Here is a 16,122-nt window from a genome sequence, read left to right on the forward strand (position 1 = left end):
ATATTCACCAATGAACTTAACGGAACAACCATGTACAGAACCTATTACGTTAGCTAAATAAATTATAAACCAATTATTTATAAAAAAAATGATTTATTATTAATTTTTACAATGGGAAAGTAAGTATACATTGCTTTAGCGTAATTTAATAATCAAGATATAGTTTATTTAGGACGTCGTGTTCAGGGGCGGCTCTACCTTAAGGGTTCCTAGGGACCATCCCCACATCGTTATCATGTCAAAAATATACGTCTAATATTTTTATCATTGTCATAATATAAATACTTAGTAACATGATTAAAAATGAACTATTTAATTTACTTAACCCATCTAAACCCGTCGCAATTTTATAGATATTTATTATTATTATACAAATAAAATAGTAATATGATACAAATAATGTTATTAAATTATAATTAATTAATTTAAATACCACATATTTCACAGTGACACCTATGAAGAAATTAAGAAAGTTATGGTGTCTATTTTTCACTCATTTTCGCTGACCGTAGGTCACTCAGTTCCATCCCTTCGCGGCGGTATAAATCTAGTTCTACAAAGAATATGAATGGATTAGCTTTAGTATACGCATACTGGGGAGTAAATAAAATGACCCCCAAGTGTGTAAAAATGCTCGTTGTATGCTGTTGTTCAAAACTGGTAATGGTAAGTCTATAATAAGTATTATTGTTAATTAAATTAATATTTTTAAGCACGCTTTTTAGATGTGACGACTCAGATAATCATAATATTATTTATTCTGAAAAAATACTCGTTTCCTCATTTATAAAATCATTTTATTATAAGTAGCTTGGTACATAATGTATAATATGAGAAAGTAGGTAGGTATGTATATTTAATAAATAATTGCTAAGCCCCACCACCTAGAAAGTCGTCGATCCGCCACTGGTCGTGTTTCATAACATCTTAAAAATATCTTAAATTCGTAATTATTGACACAAAAGTCATATTTTGAAAAATAACAAAATAGCTAGGAAACCCTAATAAAACCATGAACAACTAGATGCCTCCTTATTCACTGAATTATTTTATCTAAAAATAGAAAATACTTTAGAAGTAAAACAAATAATCAAAGACCAACTTTCAAGTGTAGTTGAAACGATTGAGATGCTGTTATATTTTCTCTAACTCCGATTAAAAAAGTATGCTAGAGTTTTATATAGCATTCATGTGCATGCTAAAAACATTTTTCAATTTATGTAATAAATAAATACATAGCTAATTGATATTTGAGATAATCAATAAGTATTTGTTACACGTTTAGGCAATCTTCAGTGCAGAGCTGTATATTATTATAATTTATTATTTTAGTAGGTTAGCAGTGTTTGGCAATCTTTTTAACCTGACGTCACATTGGGTAAACGGATTTTTTGCGGCAAACCAAATAAAAATCCCCACAATTTTTTTTTGTATTAATATGAATAGAAAAAGCTTAGAATAGGTAACAATAAAATAATATTGATTTATCAATCTATCGGTAGGTTGCATGGGATCGGTGCTCCCACACTTTTTTCTAGACGATTTGGAAATTTTGACAGTCGATCCAGATTATTAATAAAACATGTGTCTATTTTAATGTTCATAAAACTACATGGTCCACCTATTGAAAAGTGGAAACCCAAGACTTATCTAGAAAATCGGCTTAGAAATCATCACAGACACACAAACATGTGTATGCAAAGTTTCAGAATAAGCAGACGATGTAGTATGGAAGCTCTTATAAGAAAATTAAAACATGAAGTAAGATATTCTAAATTCTGTTTTATAAACGTGTTTAATTTCATTATTTTTGACGTATAAAGATACAAGCAAGTAAAGTATTGGGTATACTATAAATACATATTATGTAGGTACTAACGTGGTTTCTCTCAATCTAATTTGTCTATCCAAATCATTCTCCCGGTGAGGTGATTGGATTCTACCCTCTCGTGGTACTCGCTGAACAGTATTATTAAAAATTCAGTTCAAAATGTATCACCAATGTATTTTTTTTAATTACTGACAGAAAGAAGCATCTTTCCTTGGATACATTTAGTGAGTAGACGTAGATAGAGTCTGTCTCTATAAACTGGCGTGAGGTTTCCCCCCCGCTTCAGCTTTCAGCACTGGATTCACTCCCATTGCAAACTTGCAACAGTCGAACGCGATGGCACATTGCTTTCCGTCCGCGAACGACGTGACGTGAACGCCAGCTTATAGAATACAGACTCTACATAGAAATTTACACCAAATAATAATTAAAATTAAAAAAAAATCTTCAAAAATATTATAAAAATAATATTAGGTAGGTAGGTACAGACTATATATTTTTTGAGTTATATTTTAATATTTTAGGGGTATTTTTTGTTAACGCTATTGTACATATCTCCATATTATATTATTTTGGTTTGATAAGTATTTATTTTAACGTAAATATTATAATAAAGCGATTTTTGAACTAACGAAGAACGTTTTGTTGGAAACTTTTTGGTGCAGAAATTAAATTACTGCGGGTAGTACCTAATAAATATAATAGTTATTCACTTTTTTTATTTATAACTACACGGTGGTGTAGTGGTGGAATCCCAACTGAATAAAATTTCAATTCCGGTTTTTGGTTCTCGGAATTCTAAAACTACGTTCCGGTTATAAATAAAATATGAATACCAGCGTTCCAGCGTTAACCTGCTTTCCCCTTGTATTTTAGTTGCAGAAAAAAGCCATAAAATATACATTAGTTACTAAGCCGTTTCTAAATATTATGATACGTCTTGTTATTTCATTCTTCCGGTAGCACCTACAAGTTTCGAGAATTGTGATTAAATAGCTAAGAACAATTTACTCAAAGCGATGGCATTTATATTAATATTAATTTTAAGGTATATTAATTATAAAAATTCGTGTTTAACAAAAAAAAAAATATCTTCGAGCTTTGATTTTATTTTCCGCACCTGCACGTCTTCTTTTAATGAATCTGTTGAAATATTTTAATAAAATGTAGTAAAACAGTCATTCTCTATTTAGACATTAGAGTTTAGTTAGAATATATGAATTTAAATATCAGAACAGTGGGTTTAATAAGTATTTAAACTCTGAGGTCTTAACTTAACCCTCCTCTTTATATACGCGTATTATAACGATGCCCTTGCTTTTTCGTACAAGGTGGTTGGGTGGGTTAGTTGCATTGATGTGGAGCTAATTAGGTTCCTCCATTTATGTCTTTAATTTTCTTTATGGCCAGGATTAAATATTTTGTGTAGTGTTCTTGAGTTGTTCTATTGCTTAGTACTTCGTGAGGCTTTTGGAGGTCAATTTCATAATTATGCTGTCTACATCGAGTCTTGAGAGTCCATCGCTCCCTTTCTAGTATAGGGCAGTCGTTGATGACATGCCACAAAGTTTGAGATGTGCTGCCGTCACATGGACAACAGTCATCATCCCTCAATTTAAATCTTTTTAGATAAGCTATATATATATGCGTATTGAATATGTCTCTAAATTTGTAAAGGCACACCATTAATTTATTTAAATAAATTTTATCACCAAAAACGAGAACTTATTGATCCTATTGTAGTTGGAGGTTCATAGATTAGCAGTCTTTAAAATATTTTCATTGAAAAAAAAAACTATTATAGTATGTCGAAATAAAGTAATACAAACTATCTTGAAATAAAATAGTAGCACATGTGACTTTTAATTTCCTATTAGATAACATTTGTGATAAGTGTTTTATTTTCTTATCTAGTGGAACCGCCACATCGCCCCGTTGCGGGAGAGGTGCCTTAGATACCTAGCATACTGTTAAGAGTAACTTTAAAATGACTAAAACTTAAACTAAAACTTAGCTTTAAACTTGAAAACTTTTAACTGTAAAAATGCAGAAGCGTCAGAAAATATTATAAACCAGTTATAGTGGAGTTCTATCACTAAACGCCAGATAAATTATTACAATAGCTGAATGAATATTGATGATTTCTTCAAAATCAATATGGAAGGAAAATATATATAAACGTTTTATTTATTTAAACATTTACGACAAGTACGAGTCTGTTAGTATAATTAATAAATATATTAAAAAGGATGGGGATTATGTACCATAATAATCTAATAAAAAATGCAACATAATTTAAACGTTTTGGAAATTTTGCGAATTAAATATTCCTATTAATTGTCTTTTAAAGTAACTTACGATTGTGAATGAAAATGGATTCATGATAATAATAATAACCTGTATTTAAAGAAACCTATATGTCTAAATCAAGACTAGTTATAAATTGATTGTTTTATGTTATTTTTATACTTACATACTTATATAAAAAATATTTTTATTTGATTTCCTTTTCCTACTTGACCTGATAACTGATATAACTTATACATATAATAAAATAATTACAAGATAAAAAGAACTTTTTATATACAACGTTTTTAAATTTTCTGTTGAATCATATAAACTTGACTAGAAGGCGCTAAAGATGTTGGGCTTTGTCTTGCGTACTTCCCGGGTCTTTTCGGATGTTACGGTACTAAAAATTCTCTATAACTCCTTAGTTAGAAGCAGACTTGAGAGTGGGCCTATCGTTTGGGCCCCGCATCAGTTGAAGTACGGCCTTATGGTGGAGAGAGTCCAAAATAATTTTTTAAGACTCCTTTACTTTCGGCTGTATGGATATTATTCGTGGCTCTATCCGACTGATTTTCTCTTAGGGATGCTTACATACTGTAGCTTAAAATTTAGAAGGGATCTTTATTTAGCTACATATTTTTTCAGACTTATACGCGGCGTAAATGTGAACTCTGCCATTCTTGGTGGTGTTGGCTTGTGTGTCTCTGATAATTACCTTAGGAATCGAGGGCATCCGTTGTTTGTTCTCCCACGGTGCAGAACTAACCTGCCATTAGTAATGCCAATTGGGAGGGCAGTAACCATGTTTAATGAAATCGCTTCGGATATTGATATATTCCACTTACGTGAGGTGAATTTAGGTGGACGTTGTTTTATAGGTTTTTAAGATAGGGTCTATCAAAGTTCACTCTGTGTGCTTCCATCTACTTTTATTTTGTTACTTATTTTATTTCTTATTTTATTATTTATTCTCTGTATTTTTATTTTTAAATTTATTAACACTTATTTTATGTCATGTCGTGAACGCTTTGAATTTATAATTTGTTATGTTCATTATATTATGTAAAATAAATAAATTTGATTTGATTTGACTTGCTAGCTTAAAATGATCAAAAAAAATTGGACTTGATAGAAATAATACTGAAATGTCATATAGATTTCCATAGTAACGCACGTATATATTAATAATTTAGTTGCTAGGACCCCAGACCCCCTAGTAACCAATAAAAGTGGATTGGATTACGGATTTCTTCCGAAATAACTTTTCATACAAAACAGAATTAACTGAAAATGAATTCAATTCTACTTAAAGATGGCTAAAAGTATTAAAAAATGCATTGGCATTGTGTCCTGATATATTCTAAAAGTTTCAAATGTCTAGCTAGTCGGGAAGGTAGTTAAAAATCGATTGTAACATTTGTACCGATAAAGCGACATAGTTCGAAGCCGGGTATTTCAGCTATATAGTAAGCAATGATTAGTAAAACGATTGTGCTTACAATATATTATAATATTTACAAAAATATCCCTTTCGACGATACAATTTATGAAATAATTCATTAACTTTGGTCATTGAATGCCATAATAAAACATAATATTATATTAAAACAATTATGTAGGTACCTTCGATTCTATGTTTAATACATCTTGCATGCTTATTTTACCATACCTTCAATGAATATTAAAAATAACAAATAAATGTTTTACCTTTCTATGATAACTTACTATTCGCATATTATGGAAAGGCTTGTATAAGAAAAATATATTAGGAATTATATTGTATTTTGTATTATAGTTAAAAATACAGCATTTTCGAAGGAAAAAAGAATGTATTAGTCCATTAGTGCAACATGCAACAGTGGGAATATAATATTGTGTGAATGTATATAGACATTTAAACACGATTTGTATAAAATAACCGGTAGTTAATTATGAATTAATTGAAATCTATAACATGTTTGATGATGTATAAATAGGAAAAAATATTTCAATTATTCACAGTTATTAAGTTTACTTTAACGTAATACAACCATCCAAATCAAAATGCAATTCGTAAGTATTTAAAATAAGTAAACAACAGTTCTTATCATCTTCCTTACGATTCCGTTAGTTTTACATAAAAAAAGACGTACATTCATTTATTTTACACTAGATTATTCCACGGTAAATTGAATTGGTATCGCTAAATAATTGATAGTTAAAAAACCTTTTTTTTTGATTAATTCCTCTCAGTTCAAATTATTAGAATAATAATTATTCATACAATTACTCACCATTAACCTATCAGCATACATTTAATTTACACTAAATACAATATAATATACATTTTATATAGGTTATTCCACCGTAAATTAAATTGGCTTTGCTAAATAATTAATATTTTAAAAACCATTTTCGAGTTCATTCCCTTCAGTGCAAACTGTTAAAAAAATATTGATACAATTATTCACCATTAACCCATCAACAATAATAGTTTCAAGATATTCATGACGGTTTTTATCAAACTATTGCTGATTTTTCTGTTGAAATATTTTACAGCTCTTCGTTGTCTGCCTGATGGTCGTCGGAGCCTTCGCTGCTCCAGATGCACCCAGATTCATCCCGGTGTTGGAACGCACGGAGAAGCACGACGAGGTCGGCCAGTTCGCTCTCCGTTACGTCAGTGGAGACGGAACCATCCTCACCGAAACTGGAGCCCTGAAGCCAACCATCGACGGAAAGGACCACGCTCTCGTCAAGGAAGGCGAATACACCTTCACCGCTCCCAATGGACAGGTCTACCGCACCAAGTGGGTCGCTGATGACAAAGGATTCAGGGCTGAGGGAGAACATTTACCCAAGTCTGTCGTCGCTTAAATATTCACCAATGAACTTAACGGAACAACCATGTACAGAACCTATTATTTTAGCTAAATAAATTATATACCAATTATTTATAAAAAAAATGATTTATTATTACTTTTTCTACTTCAATTATAGTTTGTCAATTTATGGCTACGGCCGTATGTTGTAGCTTAACCACTGGGGAATGCCAAAAGAAATGGCGTATCTCAAAAAAACACTACCTTATTCTTAGGTCAATAATTATTATAAAGCAATCAATATTCGTAGGATGTTTATCACACTTGAATGTTCAAAAACATAACTTATAATTAATATGTTTAGAATTATCTTTAAATGTGTTATTCTTGCCGTTTTTTTGAATAATAAAATGCCTAATTCTTGTCAAATTTGGGATCACAGAGATTATCAATATAATTTTTTATCGTAAATATTTTACTAAAATTATCTCGTCATAAATTATACTTATAGTTTTATTAATGCGTTTAAAAACTAATAAATGTAAAAAAATTTAACACCACTGCACATTCATGTACCGAAATATGACTATATTCTAAAACATTGGAGCGAGAGGTTTAAAAGAATACTATTTTATGTAATAAAATACTTTATGCAGTCATCAAATGTTTAAAATAAATATAAAGGATAATGAGGCTTCAAAATTATATAAATAGATTATCTACAACGTTTAAGAAATGTCCAGGATCATGGTTTTAAAATGCAATAAAAGCTCCATTTTGACCTTCGCCGAGCATGTCCCCCTTTAATAATCAAGATATAGTATATTTAGGAAGTCGTGTTTCATAACATCTTAAATTCGTAATTATTAACACAAAAGTCATATTTTGAAAAATATCAAAATATCTATAAAACCCTAATAAAACCATGGATAACTAGGTGCCTCCTTATTCACTGAATTATATTGTTATATTATATATCTAAAAATAGAAAATACTTTAGAAGTACTTAAAACAAATAATCATAGACCAACTTTAAAGTGTATTTGAAACAATTGAGACGCTGCCGTATTTTCTCTAACGCCGTTTAAAAAGTACGATGGAGTTTTACAGTAGTACCTATAATTTTGCTATTTATAATATTATTAATATTAGATTTAGGTGTTTAATATTTGAGATATTCAATAAGTCTTTGTGACACGTTTAGGTAATCTTCAGCATAGAGCCATGAGAATTATTTTAGTAGGTTACTCAGTGTTTCCAAAATTTTTAACGTTACGGCACAATGGGTAAGAAGATTTTTTTGGGACACACCATATACAAATCCCCCCCAAAACTAATAAGTATACTTTATCAATTTGAATAAATAAGTTTAGTATAGTATAGGTATCAATAAAATAATATTAATTTATCAACATATAAGACGAATCATATTGGTAGGTAATATATATGATTTAATTAGTGAGAAGGATGCAATTGAAAAAATATATATGTCAAGACACGGCTATAAATTAGATAAAATAATTATAACATAAAAAGAACTTTTTATGTACAACATTTTTAAATTTTCTGTTGAATCATATAAACTTGACTTGCTAGCTTAAACGATCATAAAAAATTGTACTTGATATAAATAATACTGAAATGTCATTTTTATTTTCACAGTAACGCACGTATATATTAATAATTTAGTTGCTAGGACCCCAGCCCCTAGCAACCAATAATAGTGGATTGGATTATGGATTTCTTCCGAAATAACTTTACATACAGAACAGAATTAACTAAAAATGAATTCAATTCTACTTAAAGATAGCTAAAAATATTAAAAAATGCATTGGCATCGTGTTCTGATATATTCTAAAAGTTTCAAATGTCTAGCTAGTCGGAAAGTTAGTTAAAAATCTAAAAATACATTTGTAACGGACAAACAACTACCGGAAAAATAAGAATACGAGCTAATAAAAACGTTATAAAAACACGTAACTCCTTGTCCATCTGTACCTATTGTTCTCTTTTTTCATTCCATGAGCTCTAAGAAGCCTACTTCACATAAAAATATAAAGATCTAAAAGGCAACAGTGATTTAATGGCTTAAGTGTAGCTAATTGAAAATATTGAATTCGAACCAAAATCCTGACAACTATAGCTAAACAAATACTCTCGATTTTGTGCACATGATAGGTTTTTAACCTTAAATTGTGAAGTTGGTGGTATGTCATGATACGTCTGAGGTACCTCTTGTTAATGTGGTTCTGATACATTTTGGAAGATTTTGATTTGATAATATTTAAAAAACCAACTAAAACAACATTGAGCACCGATCGTCCATGGCGAGAGCATACTGTAGGTTTGCGTGACGTGATCAATGTATCATTTCATAGATTCATAAACTTCCTCTTTCGTGGCATACCTGGAATCTTTTGCTGCACTTTACTGTGTCACGGCACATAGTTTGGCAGACATTGGGTCAGAGCAAGGTAGTTTATAATATGCAAGCCATAGAATTGAAGTGCTAGTTATTGATTATCTTCGGATTCAATGCGGAAACCTATTCACAATAAAAATGAAGATTTGCAGATTAGATTGCGCATTTCGTTCAAATTGTTATTTCAATATGCAAACAACTATCATTTTCCACAAACAGTTTTCCATATTGCATTCGAAGTATGAGCAGTAACTACCACTACCATCGTAGTTTACAGTTTCGTGTTACGACCTGACTATAGGGGGAGATTACACATTACGTTCGATTTCACTGGTCCACTTTTTTTTTTTTAAATTTTGGCATAGTTTTTATTTTATTAATTAAAATAAAAACAGTGACTAGTAAATACACATAAGAAAGTAGTTACACATATATTATATTTTTTAAACAATACTTCATTCCTAAATCATCTAGATACGAAATGTAATATAGGTACTTATATACTAAGATATTTCATGACGGATATACTCGCATGTCCACCTTCTTTATGTATTTGGGTCTGAAATAACCTACCCAAATCTCTGTTTTTACGATTGGCGATCTAAATGGAACCTACTGTAAAGTATAGTTTAAAGAGCATTTGAAACCGTTGGAGTCCCAACTGAATAAACTTTCAATTCCGGTTTTTGGTTCTCGGAATTCTAAAACTAGGTTCCAGTTATAAATAAAATATGAATACTCAGGGTTCAAGCGTTAACTTGCCTGCTCTTTATATAGTTGTTGCAGACAAAGATCATGCAATATACATTAGTTACTAAGCCGTTTCTAAATATTATGATACGTATTGTTATTTCATTCTTCCGTTAGCACCTACAAGTTTCGAGAATTGTAATTAAATGTTTAAAAACTATATTCCCAAAATGATTTAATTTATAATGATATTAGTTTAAACTTAATGCTAGGTATAAAAATACGCGTTTTATGAAAAAATATTTCTTGGAGCCATGAATTTATTTTTCATATCTACACGTCTTCTACAATATTTGAAATGATTCTGTTGAAATATTTAAAAAATATGTTGTAACTCTCAATTTAAACGCTATAGTTTAGAATATTAGGTATATAGATATTTGAATTTAAATGTCAGAGCAAGGGGTTTAACAAGTATCCCAACTCTGAGGTATTAACTTAACCCTCCTCTTTACATGCGCGTATTGAATAGGTACGTCTCTAAAATTGTCAAGGCACATCACCAATTTCTTTAAATAGATTGTATCACCAAAAACGAGAGCCTATTGATACTGTACTTGGAAGTTCATAAATTAGCATTCTTTAAGGTTTTATTAAAAAAAAACTATTTATGTCGAAATAAAGTAATACCAACGACATGATTTATGTTTAAAATACGTATAAACAACGTTTTAAAAATAGTAAGAAATGAAAATATGACGACAGTGTTTTATGACATTTTAATTTTCTTTTTCCGAAGTAGTATGTGTAGTAAGTTGACATGGACACCTTCAAGTCCTTCCCCAATTTATGAACGTACGCTCTGTACCTGGCCTGCCTGCAGCTTTTCTTGAAGATAAGTCATCCTTACATATTATGTATAATATATAATATCCTGATAAAATAATGCAGTTTTAAACGACTATTTGTAATTATATTATAATTCTTTCTAAGAGATTTGTAGCGATTATAATGTTGACTTCTTCAGTTTCTCTCAAATACTCGACTTTTGTAGGAACGTGTAGAGAGTAAATTTTGTAGTTTCCAAAGTAAATATTACGAGAATTCAAGTGAGGTTGTCGGCGTAGGGACCAAAGATGCGGGTTTTGTACGGACTCTACATGATATTGCGATACTTCGCGCCTTTGTAAGATAGCCGTAAGGCTTTTGTCATCGAAACTGACCCTACCTCACTCAGCAGCAATGGTATAAGACTGACTTGTGAGTTGCAGGTCTGGAATGGAAAGAGATACGGGACGTATCGCTGGACTGACATAATTAGCGTGACATTTATGCTTGTATTATGCTCCGATAATAAGTCATCGTTATGTGAGTGCGGAGAAACATCACTGCAGATGTTGTTGAGACCGTCGTCTTAAATACCTATCCCAGGGGACTTTCTGCTATACATCTAGCTGACTAAAATGGCTTGTGGTCTATTGGATTATGTGTTGGTGACTGTGGTTTTGTTTCTAAAAAATGATATGATCCTCTTCACTGTGGAGATAAATGAATAAATGCTTCAAAGATTAGTTAGAGGATGACAATAAGTCTTCAGTTTCAATCGATTGTAGGTATTTCCCATCAGTTCATCTTATTTCTGGAACGGTTATTATATGGTTCGTACTTGGATAAGTAAAGAATCTTTTACTCCAGCTGAAAAAAATATCCATGTTTTTATATATCAATTTTGTCAAATTAAGTAGAAAAGATTTTTTTGATTTTGTCGATAAGTTATTTAATTTACATGTTAAACCCTTTCCCAAACTCTTGTAGCTTTTCTACAACATACTCTTCTTGGAACTTTATGCCGCAACACAGTTAGTTGAAAATCTCTGGTATAGTGATAGCCTGACACTGTGGTAAACAACCATTTTATCAGAATGTGTAATGTATCCATTTTCTAATTATTTGCAGGCTATATTGGCACTGATTCTGATAGCTGTATACTGTGTTCGAAAAATATGTCACCCTAAATTAGAAATAGTTTTCAAAAAACATCTTATTTATTTATTAAAGACACGTGTTTTTTTTGCCCTTGCTTTCAGCACACATTGCATACAATGATGAGGTGCCCCTTAGCAATAAAGATTTCAATTTAGACCTGGAAATTTGTATGTTTCATCACTATGTCTTCTAAATATCAGTGAGATGTGGCGGTATTCTCCAAATTCCTAGGTCTGACAGGGTGACTAATATTAATACCCTCAAAGACAAGAAAACAAATGACTGTCAAAACTAATAGCACCTGTACATGTGCATGGATTTACTTGCAGCAATAGTGTGTGCATTTTAAATTATCGCGATACACGTAAAAGTGCGGACTGTCTCGCCAATCTCATTCTTCAAGAGTAAGCGAGACGAGAGGATGTCATTTTATGGTACTATTTGATAGATAGTGAAAATAGGTTAACCTCAAAATGAGTCTCTGCACGGTATAGTTTGTTTTTTTTACCGGCAGGTTCGCCACTATCGTTCTACTGCGCAGGCGCAGATATCGAACAAATCTAACTGTCGCGTGAAAATTCAGAAGCTTTGGAACTTTTTTGATTCATGATAATACATGTTTGCACGTGTATTAATTCATTATCCAGGAAAAGAACAACGGTATACGTAGCAGAGTAAGACGTTGCATTTCATGCCTAAAAACAAATTGGTTGGCACGAGTGCAGCTCCACCGAAATGTTCCGAGCGGTAAACGTTCAAGCAAAGATCATCCTGATAGTTTCTGACAACACATAGAGATAATGGCATAAGAAAAGAAGAATAAGCATTTTTACTACATTTTCACTCAAATTATAGTAGATAGGTAGGTAATAATTATTTTTCGCATATTTCATTTATACGGTGGTTCACAGTAAAAGGCTTGGTGGGCCACGGGTTGTGTTACAATGGTCTCTAGAATTTGTTGCTTGGATATAGGATAACGGAATGTGTAAAGGAGGGTCGGTTTCTAGCTATAAAATTCTTTTTAGGGGGATGGGGTTCGGGGAGACATTATTATGGACATCAACGCCGTGTATAAAGGTAAATATCAGCCGATAAATCGGGATATACTATATTTGATACAGCCTAGAATTTCACTCAACATATTTTGAATAACTAGTCCAATGCTGTAAATTCCAAATTAGTTTGAGCAGTTGATGACGATAATCCGGGGGCTAATTATTATTACAACAATTATTATTAATGTGTTAAAAATGTATTTGTCTAAAATAAACCAGAATTTTGTATTCCACAGCCGTAAGTGATAATTAATTGTTAATTACTACGGAAATTTCATAAGTACATAAAACCTGATGATTGTTTAAAGTATAAATACGCAAAATAATTATATTTATTCACAGTTAACACGTTTACTTCTAACGTATCACTACCATCTCATTCAAAATGCAATTCGTAAGTATTTTATTATTGAATAATAATTGTATAATTTTAATATTACTATGTAGTTATATGGGTTGAAGAGTATTGATTTTTCTTACTTCGATTGTATTACTTCGTCTTCTTAGAGCCTTGGTCTTCTTAATTCTCCACCAGTATGATACTTGGTCTTTCGCTGTTCCTCTCCAGTAATTTATCAGCAAAAGCTTAACAGTACCACTAATATTTTATTACGTTTATCAACAACTTAAAGTTTCCTTGTAAGTCCTTGCTTCAAAATATTATTTCTGTTTAAATTTTTAATTTGTACCTAGCGATTATTTTTTATTATGAATATACAATATAATTATATAATGAAATGATTGACTTAAGTACCATTATTTGAAACCTATAATAATTATAGTTTTGTAATTGTCATAATGTATGCCCTATTATATCTGATTTTTTCTCATATTTATGTGTAATATGTATTAGTTTTAGTTAAATCGTTAGATTAATTAGTTGGTTAAAAAAATATTTATTATTCATAATGACTTCCAATATTGTTTACAGCTCTTCGTTGTCTGCTTCATGGTCGTCGGAGCCTTCGCTGCTCCAGATGCACCCAAATACATCCCAGTGTTGGAACGCACAGAGAAGCACGACGAGGTCGGCCAGTTCGCTCTCCGTTACGTCAGCGCAGACGGAACCATCCTCACCGAAACTGGAGCCCTGAAGCCAACCATCGACGGAAAGGACCACGCTCTCGTCAAGGAAGGCGAATACACCTTCACCGCTCCCAATGGACAGGTCTACCGCACCAAGTGGGTCGCTGACGACAAAGGATTCAGGGCTGAGGGAGAACATTTACCCAAGTCTGTCGTCGCTTAAATATTCACCAATGAACTTAACCGAACAACCATGTACAGAACCTATTATTTTAGCTAAATAAATTATATACATATTATTAATATAATTCAAAATTGATGTTTTATTTATTTTTCAATTTACAATTCTACAGTTTAATATGATTTTATAATTTAATGAAGTGTGATTAAGGAACATGGTAATATAAAATTCACAAGAAGTACTGAAAATGAAAGTATCTACTTTTATTGCATTTGTGGTGGTGAGAAAATCTTGTTTGAGAGGCAAACATAGTTTAGACTGTATATGTTTCGAGTTTATTTAGTTTGAGCTCTCTATCGTATCCGATTTCCCTCACTTCATCTTTATCTGAAAATCTATTTTGTCGATACTCTAAAAAGTGATTCGTCTAGCCCAGAGGTACTCAAACTACGGTCATTGGATAATAATGCCAACTCTCATCGAAAAATATATGCCAGATGGGGTAAAACAATAACTCATTTTGGCAGAAAAAATATTAGATTTGTTGAAAATGAAATCCTAAGGAAAAAAGTCCATTGAGAGTGATTCAAATAATTGAAAGTGAAATAAAATATTCGGATGAATAAATATGGGAATTTTTCACGTGTTTATGGAAAAACTAACTAAAGACAATAAAATGTTGTTAAAGTAGTTCTATTAGTAAAAAAATGTAGGTCAGGATATTTATTTATTGTGTATTGTATAGGTATATTTATGTTTTTATATATTATATAAACAATAATTATTAATTGTGCGCATAACCACATACTTTATAAATTCATTAATTAAAAAAACTTTTTAACTGAAACTCTTGTCGAAAAATGGTACGTTTAATGCCACATGCCAGAATTCAAAAATGCTATAAGTATCTCACTTTTGTCTGTTTTTTGTCAGCTTTTTTAGGCTAATTTGACATACCTGCTCGCGGACGATTTACAAAAAAAAGTTGTTCGATATTCAACAATTATGCCACCCACCGCGCTGACAGCTTTTTCATATATCATTTTTCGTGAAGTATAATAATATTATCCATTCACGTGAGATGCTTAAAGACTAAGTTTTTTGCGCACATTCACTTGGCAATCTTCCATTACAATATCGAACATTGTTTCTTTGATTTTTTCCATGGTGACCTCAATTCGGTTCAATTAGTTTCATTCAATTCATCTAGTATCTAGTTAAATTCATCTAGTTTCTTTAGAATTATCTTCAAATGTGTTAATCTTGCCCATTTTTTGAATAATAAAATGCCCAATTCATGTCAAATTTGGGATCACAGAGATTATCAATATAATTTTTATCGTAAATATTTCACTATAATAATGTCAATATAAATTACACTGATGGTTTTATAAATGTGTTTAAAAATTAATAAATGTAAAAAAATTTAACACCACTGCACATTTATGTACTGAAATATGACTATATTCTAAAACATTAGAGCGAGAGGTTTAAAAGAATACTATTTTATGTAATAAATATTTTACACAGTCATTAAATGTTTAAAATAAAGAAAGCGGATAATAAGACTTCAAAATTCTATAAATAGATTATCTACAAGGTTTAAGGTATGTCCAGGATCATGCTTTGAAAATAGAACAAAAGCTCCATCTTGACCTACGCTGATCATGTCCCCCCTTAATATATATATTTATTACGAAAAATATTTCTTAGTTACTTTTAGATCCATGCTCTAGTACAGGGTTTCCCAAACCTTTTCTGCAATGGAACACTTCGCAAACCCGGAAATTTTAACAGAACACTTAGCTTATTTTTTAGATTGATTCCAACTAGTT

At 31.1% G+C, this 16,122-nt stretch overlaps 2 protein-coding genes across 2 annotated transcripts; both read left to right on the forward strand.

Moving 5' to 3' along the window:
* The first annotated feature begins 6,679 nt into the window (after positions 1-6,679).
* On the forward strand, positions 6,680-6,979 carry LOC147068182 (endocuticle structural glycoprotein SgAbd-2-like). Its single transcript, XM_085952612.1, has one exon. It carries the CDS (start codon positions 6,680-6,682, stop codon positions 6,977-6,979), a length of 300 nt encoding a protein of 99 aa, XP_085808738.1.
* Positions 6,980-14,011: 7,032 nt separating this feature from the next.
* LOC147068183 (endocuticle structural glycoprotein SgAbd-2-like) lies at positions 14,012-14,329 on the forward strand. Its single transcript, XM_085953398.1, has one exon. It carries the CDS (start codon positions 14,030-14,032, stop codon positions 14,327-14,329), a length of 300 nt encoding a protein of 99 aa, XP_085809524.1. The 5' UTR covers positions 14,012-14,029.
* The last annotated feature ends 1,793 nt before the right edge of the window (positions 14,330-16,122 follow it).

This window comes from Rhyacophila brunnea, unplaced genomic scaffold (assembly GCF_057557595.1).
Source record: "Rhyacophila brunnea isolate RB1 unplaced genomic scaffold, BYU_Rbru_1.0 scaffold_3, whole genome shotgun sequence".
NCBI lineage: Eukaryota > Metazoa > Arthropoda > Insecta > Trichoptera > Rhyacophilidae > Rhyacophila > Rhyacophila brunnea.